At 39.7% G+C, this 20,398-nt stretch overlaps 1 protein-coding gene across 4 annotated transcripts in view; it reads left to right on the forward strand.

The window, feature by feature from the left end:
• The first annotated feature begins 1,477 nt into the window (after positions 1–1,477).
• ATP8B4 (ATPase phospholipid transporting 8B4 (putative)) overlaps positions 1,478–20,398 on the forward strand; it is a 256,970-nt gene continuing 238,049 nt past the window's right edge. For 3 of the 4 annotated variants that reach the window (XM_081226816.1, XM_081226817.1, XM_081226819.1), the window contains exons 1-2: positions 1,478–1,972; positions 19,014–19,082. In XM_081226816.1, coding sequence (XP_081082942.1) covers positions 1,933–1,972; positions 19,014–19,082 — 109 coding nt within the window. In that variant the 5' untranslated portion in view covers positions 1,478–1,932. Of the gene's footprint in view, positions 1,973–19,013; positions 19,083–20,398 lie in introns of those variants that run through there. The other variant, XM_081226818.1, reaches the window with a different exon arrangement.

Raw genomic sequence — 20,398 nt, forward strand, 5'->3', positions numbered from 1 at the left:
CCCCTCCACCCCTATACCATTCTTCGGAGGTAGTTGTTATTAATTATTTCTTCTTGCTTGGCTTTCCTGTTATCATTCATTCAGTCAACAAATATTTATTAAATGCCTATTATGGACACTGATGTTACAACAGTGAACAAAAGTCCCTGCTCTCAAGCAGCTTATATTTTAATTGGAAGAAACTGACAGAAAGCAGCAAGCACATTTAAAATGTTTTTACCAAATGGGATTACCCTATATACACTCTTTTGCAACTTGTTCTTTTCACTTGACAATACCTCTTAGACATCTTTCCAAGTCAGTCTGAAGAGGCCTACCTCTTTCATTGATAATAGCTAATAATTATTGAGCATCTACTATGCTCCAAGCACAGTCTTAGTCACAATAATCCTCTATGGTAAGTACTATAATGATCACCTTTCTACAGATGAGGAACTGAGGTCCAGAGAGATTTGGGAACTTGTTCAGTCACCTGGCCAGTTACTGATGGAGCCAGATCTGAACCCAGACCATCAGATTCTTCACTCCAGTTCTATCCCCTCCTGATGGCTATGTAGTACTCCTTTGTATGAATGTACCTTGACTTACTTAGCCAGTCCCCTATATTTAAGCCATTTTTAGTTTTTTGCTATCACAGTGCTATAATGAACAGATATGTTTGCATATGTTTGCATATGTTTGGGATTATCCTAAGAGATAGAAACATACACATTTCTATATTTGATAGGCATTACTTAGTTTTCCTTTGAAAATATTTAATCAACTTCTATTCCCACTAACAAATGTAGGAAAAGGTGTAGATTTCTTTAAATATTCTTCAGCAAAGGTAATTACCAGATTTATAATAGTTGTCAATATGAAAATTAAAAAATGGTATAGAAGCTATACTTAATTCTTTTAAAATTTGAAACAGTTTTTCATTGTAAATATTTTAAAGAAATGATTTCTTCCGCATATAGGCTGTTCTTGGTCCTTTTTATCATGCAAGGAAGAAAGCCATCACTCTTGTGTCAAGAAATCTGTCCTTTTTTTTTGTGACTGTGGAGCCCTGGCATGGAAAGTCCCTCCCTTCTCTCTGATCTGGCTCTCTGTGGAAACCTGAGGGCTCAGTACCACATTGTTTCAGGAGAGTGGGATTGACACACGGGATCAACTTGCTCTGGTTAGAGAGACATGATTAAAACATATTTGGTTTCAGTATTTAACAGCAAATCTGATGCAACTTCTGGAAAATCCATAAACGGCTTTAGATGTATTGAAAAATAGCATAATTCTTTCTTTTAAAAATAGCTACGAACCAAAATATTTTGTTTTCATTTAATCCCATCTTAAAAATGAGAACCATCTCAAAGCGATTCTAAACTAAAAAGTTTAAATCTATTTCCCGTGTGTGTTTGTTCTTCAGCATCCTTAGAGTTAATCGTTTGCTTCCTCTGAGCTGAAATTAAGGATGTTGGGAAAGAAGTCATCGCTCTGCATATTACATGTTGCTTGAGTGTGCTTAGCTTTCATCCATAAGAGAGTTGAACTCCCCTTGTAATAATTAAAAAAAAAATTGGCATTGCTAATTCCTTCATCTCTAGGAAAAACAGGTGGGAACTCCAAAGATATTTACTAATCTTCCTCAGTCGAGGGCTGATAAAACTTTGCTAAGCAGAAGCCGTAGCTGGTGACTCCTTTCGTTGTCTGCGTCTGTCCTTCTGAACTCTTGATTCTCACAGAAGAAGCCATCCTGGCGAAGACAGCCTCTAGGGAGCTTCCTTTTGTTTCTCCAAGATTAACTAGTTCTGCCCTGGTAGCAGCAGTAGGCAACTATTCCAGGAGAAACTCTTCTGGGCTTTTGGTATTTTTCCAAGGACCGTTTTTACTCCCTCAGTTCTTCACTGGCAGGGAAGCTGCTTTCCTGCAACACCTTCCTCTTTTTCTGATGAGATGCTGATTCTGATCTGCCATCTAGCAGCTTCCGGTAGTGGTAAGTGGTCAAGAGTGTTTTTCCGGGAGTTGGTCTCAGGGTTTCAAGAATGTCCCCTAGAGACCCAGTTTCTTTTCTATGTAATTACTAGAGCTTTCAGAATAGCCTTGCTTTTCTCGCTTTTCGCTCTTCTCGTTCTTCTCATTGACATGGTCATGGAATGGGTACCTGTTTGATCTTGCTGCACTGCTGGGAAATCTCCCTTTTGGGCGAGAGGCTTAGGTCCAGGCTGAGGTGAGTCTGGGGAGCATTGAAGGGTTGGTGAGACCAAGAAGAGAGGTAGCTCTGGGCTGTTTGGTGCTTTTGGTTTCTCTTTTCCAGGTTGCTGTTTTGCTTTGCTGTTTTCATTTTCTGTGTGTTGAAGTTTAGCAAAGAGTATTAATTATTCTTCTCTCATTAAAAAGTAATTTTGAGGGGCTTCCCTGGTGGCGCAGTGGTTGAGAGTCCACCTGCCGATGCAGGGGACACGGGTTCGTGCCCCGGTCCGGGAAGATCCCACATGCCGCGGAGCGGCTGGGCCTGTGAGCCATGGCCGCTGAGCCTGTGCGTCCAGAGCCTGTGCTCCGCAACGGGAGAGGCCACAACAGTGAGAGGCCCGCGTACCGCAAAAAAAAAAAAAAAAAAAAAAAGTAATTTTGGGGGAAATTAGTTGGATTTGGGAAACAGAGCATTTTCTTTTTTTCCTTTGAAGGTCAAATTTTTCTTCTGTTAGCATCACCTATTACATGGCCAATGGGAGTAACATCAATGTCCATTTCTTCTTGGTTTGTGGGTACTTGTCACTTCCTTTGATAGCAGTTGGTTTGAGTTTTTTCCCAGCGGGTTTGTATCTGATGCACCTATTCAAGATATTGTTCATTTTATGATCAATTTATGCTTTGGACATAACAGTTTGTCACTAAGCTCTCCCTCTGAGGCTTGAGGGGTATGTTTTTAGGGCTGAGATTTGTCTGAACAGATAAATGGATTCTTCTAGCTGTTTTGTTGATAGACATGAGAGAGTCTCAGGTCCCTGGCTAACAATTAGCTGTTTCAAAAAAAAAGGAGATGGGCAAGAAACATTAATTAGGGGCTGAAGGCTTATTAGAAAGGAGGTGAGGAAATACGGTATTGTGTATGAGATTACCTGTGTCCAAGAACGGCCACCTGTGTGCCTGTGTTGTTCCCTGCTTGCCTTTATAGCAAAATGTGAATTCAGAGGGATTTTTGGACATATATTTATCTATCTTGTGCTTTTATATTGTTTCATCATGCATTCATGCATCTTTAAAAATGAGGGACCAAGTGATATTTTTGTGCCCCGGGGGGTTTTTTTGTGCTCAGGAGGATTTTATTTTTTTTCTTACGTGGTAAATTGGAAATTTTCATTTAGAAGGAAAAGACTTATCTTTTCAAAGAAAATTAGAAATTGTTGCTGTCCTTGAAATAAAATTTCTTAATGTATGTATCCTAGATGCTTGCACAGCGTGTACAAGAATCAGATGCTAGTATTTGTTTTCAGGATTTCCCAAGAAATGATGTCAAAGAAAACAGTATCCTCCAAATGTTCCACATTTGTAGCGTATGCCTAAAGTCTTACTTGACTTCTTAGCAATATTACGTATTTTCCAAATATTAACAAATAAAATTCGAATTAAATGTTAAATATAAATATTATATTGGTCAATAATGAATATTATTGACCATTGTGTTTTTGGAAACATAGTCCTTCTTTAATTTGCGGCTACCTTTTTCTCCTCTCTCCTCTTCTTTACTCAGTGCTGGTTTGTTGAGCACCTACGTAGCCTGTGCCAGGCTCTGTGCTAGATGCTCTGAAGAAGAGGGCGTAGGAGGAAAGCCACAGCGTTTTGTTTCAATACATGTTTCTCTAACACTTCTTTTGAGGTTGGGTGTTCCCTAGGACTCTGTCCTTGTCCTCTTATTGACATCCTCACCCGCTGTCCTCCCCTCACTTCTCTTCATTCTCGTTCTTCCTGAATGAGATCATTCATTCCCCGTGACTTCAATGTTTCCTCATATGTTGATGATCCAAGTCTACAAATCTGTCTTTTCTCTTTCATGCTGAGGATATTTTCCATGATCAAGAGGCATTTCAAGCCTAGTGTGTTCAAACTGAACTTAATATTCTCCCACATCAGTTCCTGCTCCTGCTCTCCCACCTTCTCCCTTCACTGCTGTATTTGTCATTTTCGTTAATGGCACCTCTATCCTCTCATTGTCCTGAGCTGAAAACGTGGAAGTCATCCCAGATTCCTCCTTGTTTTGCACCCCAGCATATAGACCCCTTATAAAGTCTGTCAATTCCAACTGCAGGAATATTTCCAGAATCCAGCTCCACTTGCCTGTTGTCACTGTTCCCCCACTTCTTTCCATGCCAGTCCTTGTCATGAGAGTAAAACCTTCCTAAAAACCCTGATGGCATACACTTGCATAGAGAGACACGAGGAAGCAACGACACTGGACAAGGGGGCCTGGATTCTAAGTGTACCATTCTGCAGAGAGAGCCCTTCTGCCTCCCCATTACCTGAGGATCAACCACAGGATCTTGCTCGTGGCAATGCTCTGTGTCACCTCATCTATCAAATAGGGATAGTCCCTGCCTGTAAAATTTTGTTGAGGATTAAATGAGATGATACATGTCAGTGCTTAGCATGAGGCTAAGTACCAAGTGAATGGGAGTGATGATGATGACAATGATGACTTCTTTCAGAATCCATCTCTTATCTACCTTGCCAGCCCCATATCACACTACACTCCTCCATGCCCCTTGTAATCTGGTTGCCATGAATATCACTGCTTCCTATCACAACACTTGGTCTTTCCACATGCTGTTCTTTTTGCCTGTACTTACCTTGTTTTACCAAGCAGACTCTTCTTTTCAAAAGGACTTGACTTGGAATCGCCATCTGTGAGCTCATAGCTGACTCTGCAAAGCAGGCTTGGTGACTCCCTTCCCTCTGTCTCCATAGTTCTCAGTCCCTCCTTCTGTCATAGTCCTGCACTAATGAACTTTCTATGTATCTGGTCTCATCTACCCCAGACTCTTGGTTTTTGAAGGATAGAGATAGGGCCTGATGATCTTTTCCTCCCTCTACCCAGCCCAGGTTTGACATAGAATAGGCATCTGATAAGTGTTTGATAATTGAATATCAGTAAGGATGCTCTCAAATTTGATAGGTTTTCTACGTATGTAGAGTTAAAAATACATTTAAGAAAAATAAAAATAACAATAGCTTTCCTTTCTTGAGTATTAACTTTGTAGCAGGAGGCACTGTGCTAATTTTTTTTTTCCCCCACAGGCATGACTTCATTTAGCTTGCTAAATGATCCCATGAGTTACCCTGATTGTCTCTGTTTACAGATGAGAAAACCAGGGCTTAGAAGGGAGGGGAACTTGCTGGAGGTCGAGAGATAACAGGACCAAACCTGGCCCCCTGACTCCAGGCTCGGGGAGGAACGGGAAAGTGAGAAGGGGAAGGAAGATGACCAAGCCAGGGGAAGTGTGTTTGGGAGAGAAAGGGAAGGATGAGAAGGACATTGAAAATGCACAAGAGAGGCAGTGAGAGCAGGAGAGGAAAGGAAGAGAAAGGAAAGAGAGAAGGAAACTAGGAGACCAAGTTGGAAAATAAGCAGGACATAAACAAGAGGAGAAAGGGAAGAAGTGTTCCCACCACTTTAGAATTTTGTGGTAACAGCTGCGTGCCTAACAGAATATAAACAGACTTCAGTGTCGACATGACAACTTACAACAAAAGCAATCTGATATACATTATATGGGAAATAGAATAATTTATTGTTGAGGCATGGTAATTAGATATAATTGGTAAGCAGTTTATAAATTTGGCTGTGCTAGCCATCACTTTGACAAACACATACACAGACTAGCTTAAATATTTTTACTTCTATTTTTGTCCAATATCTATACTCTGTAAGCCCTACAGCTGTTGGCAGCTGTCAATATGATTAAAACATTATCTATACCTGATTCACTTTGCTGTACAGCAGAATCGAACACAACATTGTAAAGCAACTATACTCCAATAAAAATTAGTTAAAAAATAAATACAACATTATCTATACCTCCTACCCTCACGTCACACTCAGAGCTGCACACATGTAGGACTGAGGCCTGGGCTTATTCCTTACCTTATCCCTCACTGGTCTAACCTCCCAAGGCTAAGATTTCCCTTTTGCATCAAGATGTCCCTTCCCTGGAGTCTTAGAGGTGTGTTCCATCTCCCACCCCCCATCCCTTAGGGACCTGGAACAGGGGGCTCCTGGGGAATATTCTTGGGCTGGTAGGCAGGGTTGCCAGCTGATATGTTGCAAGGTCACCATGTCCAGAGGTGGGAAGACTCACTGAGGCTTTGCTTTTCAGGCTTTGGGAGCTTACGGCCAGAGGGAGGAAAGGGGCAGGGGCAGGACCAGAGAAGGTAGAGGGCAGCAGGAGGAGAGAAGGGGCTGATTCCCTAATCCTGCCATCCCACTTCCCATCCTTAGACCCCACTATTACTCAGGAGATGGGTTCTCCATTGTTCACCTAAGCCTTCCAGGCAGCTCCCCTACCCTCCGCTCTTGGTGGGTCAGTCCTCTTGGTGGGTTGTGTTGAGAGGCAAGTGCCTGAGTGAGGAATATGAAGGAAAGTCAGGGAAACAGGGAAAGGAAACTGAGAGAGTGAAAGCGGAGAAAAGGGGAGGGAGTAGGAGGAGAGATGACAGATGGGGAGGAAGGAAGGAGGGGGAGGAACCACATTCTTATGGAGTGAGCTGTATTTACATGTATATTTATCCTGGAAACAGCCCTGGGAGGAAGGAATTATTACCTCTATTTTACAGATTCGGAGATTGAATCTTAGGAAGGGTAAGTGACTTGGTCAAAGTAACACTAGATAGAAAGTAACTGAGCTAGGATCGGGGTCTGTTATCCTAAAAGTCTCTCCTGTACATTACAGTGTCTCCGAAGAGGAGGAGAAGGCAGAGTTGGGGAAAGAGAGGCAAGCAGAACAGAACGGAGACTGGAGAATAGACGGGTGGGGGACAGGAGGCCCTCACAGGGGCTGAGGACTGGGGTTGGGGTCCTTGAAGCTGTGTGGGACCTTTCCCCCTTGGCCCATCTTGTCCCTGAGTCCTGAGTACTGGAGAGGACCCACTGCTCAAAGGACGTAGAGGATGCATGCCCCTGCGGGGACACCCCAGCTCCTCCCTTGACCCTGAGTTGAGGCCAGGCCTAGGGGCGCTCCCTGAGCAGCACCCTGGGCAAGGAATGAGAGCTGCCAAGAATCTGCCTGTGCTACTCTCTGGCTTCAACTCCTCCTCCTGTCTCTTCCCCCACTGTCCTGGCCCCTACCTCTTCCCTTTCTTTCCCAATCTCCTCTGATTCCTTTGTCTTCCTGTCACTCTCCCTCATGTTTTCAATCTGTCTTCCCACTGGTTCTATCCCCTTAGTTTATTGCCATGGCCCTGGCCTCCCACTGTAAGCACATCTTCTCTTTAAAGCCTCATTACCCATTCACACTTACCTCCTTTATTTTGCTGCAGAATGTCTTACAGGGGTTATACTCACTGTCCTCAATTCACCCTAATGTGTATATAGACATTTTGACAGGGGAAGTTCAGAGGGCTGCCTTCAAGATAACTATCTAATGAGCATTTTCATTATGTGTCACTGTCCCCAACAACCTGTCCAGGTATGTTCTGAGGCTCAGAGAGCTTACTTGCCCTGGATTCTGTAATGTTAGTAGAAAAAGCAGGAATCCAAGATCAGGTTGTTTGACTCCAAAGGACAAGCTTGCAGCCACCACATCCTGCTGCCCCTTGAGCAGGTCAGCAGGCTGTTCCCCTGGTTGCCAGTTGGTGAGTTTGTTATGGCTAGAGTGGGTCATATGTCCTGTAGACTTTGGACCATAAGTCAACAGCATACCAAAAACAGAGCTACCTTTCTGGGGAAGACTAATATTAGCTCAGGAGACTGATGATCTAGAGTAAGATGAATGACAATTTATTAATTGAAAATATATAATATATAACTGTCAGGAGGACCAGAATGTTCACTTCAGCATGCATGACTGGTGTATTCTTCCCCTGTAGGCAGACTTCTGGGGGAAAGCAAGTTATTATCAGTAGGTTGCTTGGTGATCGTGGAACTGGAGCAGGGGGAATTAACTATAATAACTTGATTGTTGAATGGCCTCTGATCATTAAAGAGAATCTCCATTTTAATCCTTGGCTTAAAGCGTTGAGTCACCTGCAAGCAGGTGTACCCATTTTCACTATAAGTAGGGACCTCTTTGAGGAATCATAATATGACCAGTATGCACTCTTCTGCTCACAGCTGCTTAAGTAGCATTTCCAACTTGGATGTCTTGTTATGTCCTCAATCTCAAGGTATCTGAAACCAACTTCTTATCTTCCCTAAACAAATTGGAGTTTTCTCATTACTTTGCCATTTTTTCCATTAGAAGAATTACTTTCTGTGACCAAGATTCAAAACCTGAACTTGAAATGTAAAAAAACCCAAATTCTTCATGCAAGCGTCACTCTCAATCTTTTCCCAAAAAAGTACTCACTTAAATGAATTAATATACGTGAAACACTTAGCTATTTTGGGTACATTTACCTCTCTACTTACTTTCCCCAGACCTGTCTTTCTGTAAAAACCCACTAAGACTTTCACACAAGAAAACCACCATTTTAATCCCTTGCATAAGGTGAAGGCGAGGGTAAGATAAAACATATTCAGCAACTTAACTTTTTCTATTTCTTCTGCTTCGGGGTGATTTCATAAAAGGAGGAATGTTTTTATGTAAACAATGTTTGCTTCAGTACTTGTAAATGTTGAATTTCAAAATCCTAAGTTCCTACTTCTAGAGCTAGATTTCGTTTTAACAAATCCTTCTTTGTCACCTGAGTTTTTTCAGTGTATTTCCATAGACCCTCACTGATCTGAAAGTTCAATAAAAGATGGCTTTTTCTTTACTCTGACATCCTTTAGAGGTGGAGCGAGTGTCAGCTGGGGTATTTTGGTGAATTGATAAGTGTACAACAATAAAAGGACTAAATTTTACTTCCTCAAATTTACACTAGAATCTGCTACATTAGTATAAATCCTCCATTAAATATACCTGGGTTGCTGCTATTAAAAGGAAAAGATTTGATTGTAGGAGACATGGACTTGAATCCTTAGTTTTTGTTGTAACCACATGTCTTAGAGAGTAAAAACACTTGAATAAGATCATTAATAAGAAACACTTCACAAACCTTAGAGAAATATTGTTTAATTCGTACAACTGTAATTATATTATCACTCTGGATTAAACATGAAATAGAGAATATTTTCTTCAAAAATAAAAATGGGTAAAATTTAAAAAATGGATTTACTCATTATTTTAAAGATAAAAGGTTTCAAAGATACTTTGGAAGATGGTATTAGAGAAATTAAAAGCAAAGAAATAATTGGATGGTTTAAAGGTAATTTTAGGAAGGATATGGTTTTGCTTTATGTTTAATTGTCTAGTGGCTTTTAAAGTGAAAAGTGCTTATAAGAAGATCTAAAATAAGAGAAGGTTTACATGGATATTTTCTCTTTAGTTACCTTTATATTACACAAATACATATTTAAGTTCATCCTTTGTTCTGGCTATCTGTTAGTGCTAATCCCTCAAAGCAAGCTAGCAAACCAATAAGGAGAAAGAAAGAAAAGGTTGGCCAGTGGCCGGTACTCCTAATAACTTCCTGAGAGATTGAATTTCTTTCTTCTGCCTGCATTCTCATTGCCACCTGTCAGGGTGGAGAGTCCCTTTTGCCATCCTACTTAAAGAATCATTCTGCTTTTCACCAGCTCGAGGGACTCTGAGCCCATGAAAACAGAATATGTTTACTTAGTCCCCAGAGAGAGTTTTCAAGCCCTAACTAGTTGGCTTAGAACTTGCTGATGAGCCTTAACCCTCTGGCCAGGTGGGGCCACCAGATCAAGGTGTCATTGTCACAGAATCCATTCATCCTTCTCCATGTTGCCATTTTGTATTGGTTGTGACTATTTGTTGGAACAAAGATAGTCCCTCATGGATAAAAAACCCACTTTTGTCCATGTTATTTCTCACAGAAAGGCTTTTCCTCAAAAGATCCTTTCTGTTCATCTTCTTTTAGAGCCAGAGTGCCTCCTCTTGCCCTTCTACCCCAAGATTTGCAAATTCCTCCTCCTTTCTTGTGCTCTTCAGTTTGCCTGCAACACTCTTCTTATTGCTAACCAAATACTTCTCATTTTTTGAGGTTCTTCCTAGGCTGGAGGTGGGGGATGCACAGGACGATAGGGACCAGCCAGAGGTAGGGAGCAGCCAAGAAAGCCATGACGGTTCCCAGTTTGGGAAGATCTAAGATGTTCTTGAACTTGGGGTTGGGGTCTAGGAAGGGATAGTTGCTAAAAGGGAAATAAATGCCTTTTAGCATCTGGAAGCCCTTGCTTCATTCCTCATAGACACTGAGAACATTAATCATTCTTTCATTTAGCAAATTTTTATTGAGCACTGCCACATGCCAGGCATGCATTAGACACTGAAGATACAACTATGGACAAGACAGATTGGGTCTCTGCCCCACTGGAGTTTGTAGACTAATGGGAAAGCAGCCAATATAATAGGCAAATACATTCTAGAATGATAAGGGCTCTGAAATGGGAAGTTCTGGATTCTATGGGAGCACATAGGAGGTGCTCTTACCTCTGATTTGGGGGACCAGGGGAGAACTCCTAGAGGAAGTGATGTATGAGTTGATATTGAAAAGATGAGTACAAGTTAGTCAGGTGAAGGGGCTGGTGATGGGGTTAGATTATGACAGGCAGAGAGAAGAGCATGTGTCAAGGCCCTCAAATAAAAAGAAGCTGAGTGGGCTTCCCTGGTGGCGCAGTGGTTGAGAGTCCGCCTGCCGATGCAGGGGACACGGGTTCGTGCCCCGGTCTGGGAAGATCCCACATGCCGCGGAGCAGCTGGGCCCGTGAGCCATGGCTGTTGAGCCTGTGCGTCCGGAGCCTGTACTCCGCAACGGGAGAGGCCACAACAGTGAGAGGCCCATGTAACGCAAAAAAAAAAAAAAAAAAAAAAAAAGAAGCTGAGTTATATCTGTAGTATAGACATGGGGTGGCGGAGCAAGGAAGAATGGGGGCTGTAAGGAGAGTGATGAGAAATCAGGGTAGAAAGACTAGCAGGGACCAGGTTGCAGAGGGGCCAAGGAGTCATGCTGCAATTGGATCTTTTTTTCTAAGGCCAGTGGGACGTTATTGAAGGGTTTTAAGCAGGGGTGTGATATGATACCATTTAACTTTTAAAAAGATCACTGTGGCTTCAGTGTGGACCCTAGTCTATGGGTGGCCAAGGCTGGAGCGGGGAAACCTGTTAGAAGGAATGCAGGGGAAAGCAGTCACTGGTCAGCAGGCATGTCCTAGAGGCATCTGCTGCTTAAAACTGGGGTAGGGGGAGCAGTGAGGAGGGGGCGGGGGGATTGTTTTAGGCAGCCTTGGTGGCCGTTGGTAGAAGGCATGGGAAGAAGAACAGAAGAGTTATTGATGGGTTATATTTGAGGACCTATCCCTGCTTCTAGCAGCACCTGGCAGCAGTACTCCCATCTTGTTGCATTCATCAATTTTAGTGACTGGTTTCTGGAAAAGCAGTAGGTTTTACAAAGTGTTGATGGCCCTACTTGTCAGGGGCACCCCAGGGGTGGCTATTCCCTCAGTGGGCTGCTGCTTTTCCTGGAGGTGGTGGAAGGGAACTCATGAATCTGGGAGCACAACAGGGAGAAATATTGATGGTTTCAGGCCTTTTAAACACTAGAAATTTGTAATGGAACAGTAGGTGTTGATGAAATTCCTCTGCATCCTCCATTCTTGTAGCTGCTAAACCATAAATGCTGCTCTTCCTCTTTTCTGGTCTCCATATGACTGACCAGCTTCTTCTTTCATGGGTGTTTAATGCATCCTGCCACACCATGTCTTTGAGCAGGAACAAACAAGTCATGTCTCTTTCTAACCTAAAGAGTATGAATTCAGAACCTCTGCCTACCCTGTCATGTGTTTGCAAAGGTGCTTGAGTTCATTTCCATGGTCCTTTGGGTTCTAAATGTTGAAGTTATTTGTTAGCCCTTTATTTATTCACTCTAAATCCTTAATAGAGTTTGCCATATGAAGGAAATTAGACATGTAGGGAAAAAATAAAAGATAATAATGACATATTTCTGCCCCCTATTTATTTATTTCTAAATAATTTTTTTCTTCCAGTTTTATTGAGAAATAATTAACATACAGCACTGTATAAGTTTAAGGTGTATAGCATAATGATTTGACCCACATCATGGAATGATTACTACAGTAAATTTAGTGAACGTCCATCATCTCATATAGATAAAAAATTTTTGAAAAGTTGTTTTTCTTGTGATGAGAACTCAGGATTTATTCTCTTAATGACTTTTATATATAACACACAGCAGTGTTAATTATATTAATCATGTTGTACATTACATCCCTAGTACTTACTATCTTCTAACTGGAAATTTGTACATTTTAATCACTTTTATCCAATTCCCCCTCCTCCCACCCCCTGTCTCTGGTAACCACAAATCTGATTTCTTTTTCTGTGAGTTTGTTGTTTGTTTTTTGAAGTGTAACTGACCTACAACACTATGTTAGTTCCTGGTGCACAGCACAGTGATTGCATATTTCTGTGCATTACAAAATGATCATCATGATAAGTCTAGTTACCATCTATCACCATGCAGAGATATTATATTACTATTGACTATATTCCCCACACAGTACATTTCATCCTCATGACTCATTTTGTCACTGGAAGTTTATACCTCTTAATCTCCCTATTTCACTCATCCTCCCTCCCCCTGCCCCCTCCCCCACAACTACCTGTTTGTTCTCTGTACCTATGAGTCTGTTTCTGTTTCGTTATATTTGTTCATTTGTGTTGCCCAGTAAGTGAAATCATACAGTATTTGTCTTATTTCACTTAGCATAATACCCTCTAGGTCCTTCTATATTGTCAAAACTGGCAAGATTTCATTCTTTTTTATGGCTGAATAGTATTCCATTACATATATACATCACATCTTCGTTATCCATTCATCTATCAATGGGTACTTAGGTTGCTTCCATATATTGGCTATTGTAAATAATGCTGTGATGAACATAAGGGCACTTAATGTCTTTTTCAAAAAATAAATTTATTTTTATTTATTTCTTTTTGGCTACATTGGGTCTTCGTTGCTGCGCACAGGCTTTCTCTAGTTGCACCGAGCAGGGGTTACTCTTTGTTGCAGTGTGCAGGCTCCTCATTGTGGTGGCTTCTCTTGTTGCAGAGCATGGGCTTCAGTAGCTACAGCACATGGGCTCAGCAGTTGTGGCTTGCAGGCTCTAGATCGCAGGCTCAGTAGTTAATAGCACATGGGCTTAGTTGCTCTGCGGCATGTGGTATCTTCCCAGAACAGGGCTTGAACCCATGTGCCCTGCATTGGCAGGCAGATTCTTAACCACTGAGCCACAAGGGAAGTCCCTCACTGTAGTTTTGATTTGCATTACCCTGCTGATTAGTGATGTTGAGCATCTTTTCATGTGTCTGTTTGCCATCTGTATGTCTTCTTTGGAAAAATGTCTCTTCGGGTCTTCTGACCATTTTTTAATGGGATTGGTTTTTTTTTTTTTTGATGTTGAGTTGTATGAGTTCTTTGTATATTTTGGATATTAACCCCTTATCAGATATATCATTTACAAATATCTTCTCCAGTGCAGTAGGTAGCCTTTTTGTTTTGTTGATAGTTTCTTTCACTGTGCAAAAGCTTTTTAGTTTGATGTAATTCCATTTTTTGCTTATGTTTCCCTTGCCTATTATCATACTAAGTAAAGTAAGCCAGACAGTGAAATACAAATATCATATGACATCACTTCTATGTGGCATCTAAAAGAAAAAAAAGACACAAATGATCTTATTTCCAAACAGAAAGAGACTCACAGACACAGAAAACAAACTTATGGCTGCCAAATAGGAGAGAGGGTGGGGGAGGGGTTATATTAGGAGGCTGGCATTAACATATACACACTACTATGTATAAAATAGATAGCCAACAAGGACCTACTGTATAGTACAGGGAACTATACTCAGTAGTATGTAATAATCTATAAGGGAAAAGAATCTGAAAAAGAATATATATATATATATATATAGATAGATAGATAGATATAGATATTGATGCAATTTATGGCAGAGTGTTCTGCCTATGTTTTCCTCTAGGAGTTTTATAGGATCTGGCCCTTACAGTTAGGTCTTTAATCAATTTTGAGTTTATTTTTGTGTATGATGTTAGAGAATGCTCTAATTTCATTCTTTTACATGTAGCTGTTCAGTTTTCCCAGCACCACTTATTGAAGACTGCCTTTTCTCCATTGTATTCTTGCCTCCTTTGTCATAGATTAATTGGCCATAGGTGAGTCAGTTTATTTCTGGGCTTTTTATCCTGTTTTAGTGATCTATATCTCTGTTTTTGAGCCAGTACCATATTGTCTTGATTACTGTAGCTTTGTACCATAGTCTTAAGCCAGGGAGCCTGATTCCTCCAACTGTTTTTCTTTCTCAAGATAGCTTTCACTATTTGAGGTCTTTCATGTTTCCATATAAATTTTAAAATTTTTGCTTCTAGTTCTGTGAAAAATGCCTTTGGTAATTTGATAGGGATTGAATTGAGTTTGTAAACTGCCTTGGGTAGTGTGGTCATTTTGACAGTCTTGATTCTTCCAAATCAAGAACATGGTATGGGCTTCCCTGGTGGCACAGTGGTTGAGAGTCCGCCTGCCGATGCAGGGGACATGGGTTCATGCCCTGGTCTGGGAAGATCCCACATGCCACGGAGTGGCTGGGCCCGTGAGCCATGGCCGCTGAGCCTGCACCTCCGGAGCCTGTGCTCCTCAACGGGAGAGGCCACAACAGTGAGAGGCCCGCATACCACAAAAAAAAAAAAAAAAAAGAACATGGTATATCTTTCTAGCTGTTTATGTCTCCTTTGATTTCTTTCATCAGCATCTTACAGTTTTTGGAGTACAGGTCTTTTGCCTTGTTAGGTAGGTTTATTCCTAAATATTTTATACTTTTTGATGTGATGGTAAATGGGATTGTTTTCTTAATTTTTCTTTCTGATCTTTCATTATTAGTGTATAGGATTGCACCAGATTTCTGTGTATTATTTTTTTTTCCTGCAACTTTACTGAATTCATTGATGAGCTCTAGTTGTTTTCTGGTAACATCTTTAGGATTTTCTATGTATAGTATCATGTCATCTGCAAACAGTGACAGTTTTACTGCTTTTCCAGTTTGTATTCCTTTTATTTATTTTTCTTCTCTGATTGCTGTGGCTAGGACTTTCAAAACTATGTTGAATAAAAGTGATGAGAGTGGACATCCTTGTCTTTTTCTTGATCTTAGAGGAAATGATTTCATTTTTTCACCATTGAATATGATGTTAGCTGTAGGTTTGTGGTATATGGTCTTTATTATATTGAGGTAGGTTCCCTCTGTGCCCACATTCTGGAGGGTTTTTATCAGAAATAGGTGTTGAATTTTGTCAAAAGCTTTTTCTGCATCTATTTAGATCATATGGTTTTTATTCTTCAATTTGTTAATGTGGTATATCACACTGATTGATTTGCAGATATTAAAAAATCCTTGCATCCTTGGAATAAATCCCTCTTGATCATGGTGTATGATCCTTTTAATGTATTACTGGGTTTGGTTTGCTAGTATTTGTTGAGGATTTTTATGTCTGTGTTCATCAGTGATATTGACCTGTAATTTTCTCTTTTTGATGGTATCTTTGTCTGGTTTTGGTATCAGGATGATGGTGGCCACATAGAATGAATTTGGGAGTGTTTCTTCCTCTGCAATTTTTTGAAATAGTTTCAGGATAGGTGTTAGCTCTTCTCTAAATGTTTGATAGAATTCACCTGTGAATCCATCTGTTCCATGACTTTTGTTTGTTGGGAGTTTTTAATCACAGATTCAATTTCAATACATAGAATTGGTCAAGTCATATTTTCTATTTCTTACTGGTTCAGTCTTGGGAGATTGTACCATTCTAAGAATTTGCCCATTTCTTCTAGGTTGTCCTTTTCATTGGTGTATAGTTGCTTGTAGTAGTCTCTTATGATCCTTTGAATTTCTGTGGTGTCAGTTGTAATTTCTCCTTTTCATTTCTGATTTTATTGATTTGGACCCTCTCCCTTTTTTTTCTTGATGACTCTGGCTAAAGTGTTATCAATTTTGTTTATCTTTTCAACTCTTAGTTTATTGGTCTTTGCCATTGTTTTCTTTGTCTCTATTTCATTTATTTCTGCTCTGATCTTTATGATTTCTTTCCTTCTGCTAACTTTGGGTTTTATTTGTTCTTCTTTCTCTAGTTGCTTTAGGTGTAAGGTTAGGTTGTTTGTTTGAGATTTTTCTTGTTTCCTGAAGTAAGCTTGTATCACAATAAACTTCCATCTAAGAACTGCTTTTGCCACATCCCATAGGTTTTGGATTGTTGTGTTTTCATTTTCATTTGTCTCTAGGTATTCTTTTTATTTCCTCTTTGATTTCTTCAGTGATCCATCAGTTGTTTCATAGCATATTGTTTAGCCTCTATGTGTTTGTGGGTTTTTTTTTTTTTGCGGTACGTGGGCCTCTCACTGCTGTGGCCTCTCCCGTTGAGGAGCACAGGCTCCAGACGCGCAGGCTCAGCAGCCATGGCTCACGGGCCCAGCCGCTCCATGGCATGTGGGATCTTCCCGGACCGGGGCACGAACCCGTGTCCCCTGCATCGGCAGGCGGACTCTCAACCACTGTGCCACCAGGGAAGCCCTGTTTGTGTTTATTGCATTTTTTTCTTGTAATTGATTTCTAATCTCATAGTGTAGTGGTCAGAAAAGATGCTTGATATGATTTCAGTTTTCTTAAGTTTACCAAGACTTCCTTTGTGGCCCAGCATGTGATCTGTTCTGGAGAGTGTTCCATGTACACTTGAAAAAAAGGTGTATTCTTCTGCTTTTGGATGGAGCACTCTATAACTATCAATTAAGTCCATGTGTTCTAATGTATTATTTAAGGCCTGTGTTTCCTTATTGATTTCCTGTCTGGATGATCTGTCCATTGATATAAGTGGAGTGCTAAAGTCCCCCTCTATTATTGTATTACTGTGGATTTCTCCTTTATGTCTGTTAACATTTGCCTTATATATTGAGGTGTTCCTCTGTTGAGTGCATATATATTTATAATTATTATATCTTCTTCTTCGATTGAGCCCTTGATCATTATGTAGTGTCATTTGTCTATTGTAACAGTCTTTATTTTAAACTCTATTTTGTCTGATATGAGTATTGCTACTCCAGCTTTCTTTTGATTTGCATTTGCATGGAATACCTTTTTCCATCCCCTCACTTTCAGTCTGTTTGTGTCTCTAGATCTGAAGTGGGTCTCTTATAGACAACATATATGTGGGTCTTATTTTTGTATTCATTCAGCCAGTCTATTTCTTTTGGTTTGAGCATTTAATCTGTTTACATTTAAGTTAATTATTGATATGTATGTTCTTATTGCCATTTAAAAAGTATTTTGGATTTGTTTTTGTAGGTCTTTTTTATTCCTTTTCTCTTTTGTTCCCCTCTCTTGTGATTTGATGATTATATTGTTGTGTTTGGATTCTTTTTCTTTTGTGTGTGTATATCTATTATAGATTTTTCATTTGTGGCTACCATGTGGTTTTGATATAGAAGTCTATATGTATACATGATTGTTTTAAGTTGCTGGTCTCTTAATTTCAAATGCATCTCAAATATCCTGCATTTTTGCTCTCCTCCTCTCACAATTACTGTTTTGATATCATATTTGTGTGTAGATTATTTCCTACCCTTACTGTATGTTCGCCTGTACTGGTGAGCTTTACCATTTTGTAATTTTCCTGTTTCTAATTGTTGCCTCTTCTATTGAAAGAGTTCCTTTAGCATTTGTTGTAATGCTCATTTGGTGGTGCTGAATTCTTCTAGCTTTTGATTTTGCAATCAATTCTGAATGAGAGACATGCTGGGTAGATTATTCTTGGTTGTAGGTTTTTCCCTTACATCACTTTAAATGTATTGTGCCACTCCCTTCTGGCCTGTAGAGTTTCTGCTGAAAAATCAGCTGATAGTCTCATGGGGATTCCCTTGTATGTTATTTGTTGCTTTTCCTTTGTTACTTTGGATATTTTCTCTTTGTCTTTAGTTTTTGTCAATTTGATTACTATGTGTCTTGGCGTGTTCCTTCTTCAATTAATTCTATATGGGACTCTGCACTTCCTGGATTTGGGTGACTGTTTTGGGAAGGAATTACTTTTGGTACTTGAATAAAAGGAAGGTAATGGAGTGTCACCTCTGAGATAGTCTGATTCACAGGGTTTTGGATATGTTAGAACATTTGGCTCCATTTTAATGCCAAATTGAATGTTATACTTGTGCTTACCTTACATTGTTCTATATAGCCACCATAATACAAATAGATAATTTTTGAATAGAATTATTTGTTTCCTTAAAAATTTTTTTTATTGAAATATAATTGATTTAAAATGGTGTGTTAGTTTCAGGTGTACAGCAAAGTAATTCATATATATATATATATATTCTTTTTTAGATTCTTTTCCATTATAGGTTATTACAAGATATTGAATATAATTCCTGTACTATACAGCAGGTCCTTGTTGGTTATATATTTTATATATAGTAGTGTGTATATTTTAATCCTGAACTCCTAATTTATCCATTCCCCCTTTCTCCTTTGGTAACCATAAGTTTGTTTTCTATGTCTGTGAGTTATAGAATTATTCTTATCTTGTTAGATTTAAGTCTCATAAATGGAGTCTATTATTCCTTATTGTGTTAATGACTTCCTAGTCATCTAGATTTGACTAGGAAGAAAGCTGAATGATGGCAATTTATGGTTAATGAGCATTTCTCAAATACTAATGTTGTGTACATTTCTTATTTTCTTATGTAGGCCAGCTGTTGAGGCCTGGTGAAAAAAAATCAGGTGCAATAATGTTCTGCAGTAAAAAGAAATCACTTGGTAAGTACTGAGTTCTTTAGGTGACACAAAGCAAATATGATTTTTTAATATTTATTTTAATTTCACGGAGGTGTAATTTATAAACAAAAACCACACAGATCTTAAGTGTTCCATTTGATGAGCTTTAAAGGCTGTATGTAAATGTGTAATTACCACCAAAAAGCAAGAGTTAGAACATTTCTATCACCTGAGAAATTTCCCTTGTGCCCCTTTTTATTCATTCTCCCTGTGTTCTACACAACCACCTTCTGATTTCTATCAGATTGGTTTTGCCTGTTTTTGAAATCGATATAAATGAAATCATATGGCATGTATTCTTGTATTTTGCTTCTTTCACTCAGCATAAGGTTTTTTTTGACATATATCCATATGGTTGTATGTATCAGTAGTTTGTTCTTCTTCATTTTTTTCTTTTAAAACAGTATTCCATTGTATGAATACACCAACACTTAAGACTAAGTTCATACGTTTAGAAATAATTTGGGTTCATGATGGCAAGTAACACACTTTGATTTTGGTTGAGTAATTGGTCTAGCTGAACAGTGTTAATAGTATTCCAATTTTTAAAAATACAGCATCCTGACCAGAGAGTATTAATCTTGTCTTATGTCTTGTTAGTCAGCAACAGAGTATTCTGTAGTTTTTCCTTCAATGGAAATGTGTTCAGTTTATTACTGCTATTTTCTTTATTATGTTAAAAACTTTAATTAATTAATTTTTAAATGGCTGCATTGGGTCTTAGTTGTGGTACACGGGATCTTCATTGAGGCCTGCAGGATCTTTTGCTTTTGTGCGCGGGCTCTTTGTTGAGGTGTGCAGGCTTCTCTCTAGTTGTGGCGTACAGGTTTTCTTTTCTCTAGTTATGACATGCAGGCTCCAGGGTGCAGGGGCTCTGTAGCTGGCAACATGTGGGCTCTCTAGTTGAGGTGTGCAAGCTCAGTAGTTGTGGCAAGTGGGCTTAGTTGCCTCACGGCATGTGGGATCTTAGTTCCCTGACCAGGGATCGAACCCGCATTACCTGCATTGGAAGGCAAATTCTTTACCACTGGACCATCAGGGAAGTCCCTATTTTCTTTATTTTTGACTATGGACTTGTTAGAGACCAAAGGCTGGATTAGAGTATATCTAATACCCTATCCCTCCTTCTAATCATATCTCTGACAGGTGGTTAAGCTATTTTGATAGGCAATTATTTCATGGTTCAGTCTGTTCCCTTGTTGGACACATTGATTGCAATGTTCAGTCTCATAATGAGCTGAAATCTGTCTCAATGTAATTTGCACACATAGGTCATTAGTTGTGCCCTCTGGGACAAT

Source organism: Mesoplodon bidens (assembly GCF_964165515.1).
Source record: "Mesoplodon bidens genome assembly, chromosome: 3".
Taxonomy (NCBI): domain Eukaryota; kingdom Metazoa; phylum Chordata; class Mammalia; order Artiodactyla; family Ziphiidae; genus Mesoplodon; species Mesoplodon bidens.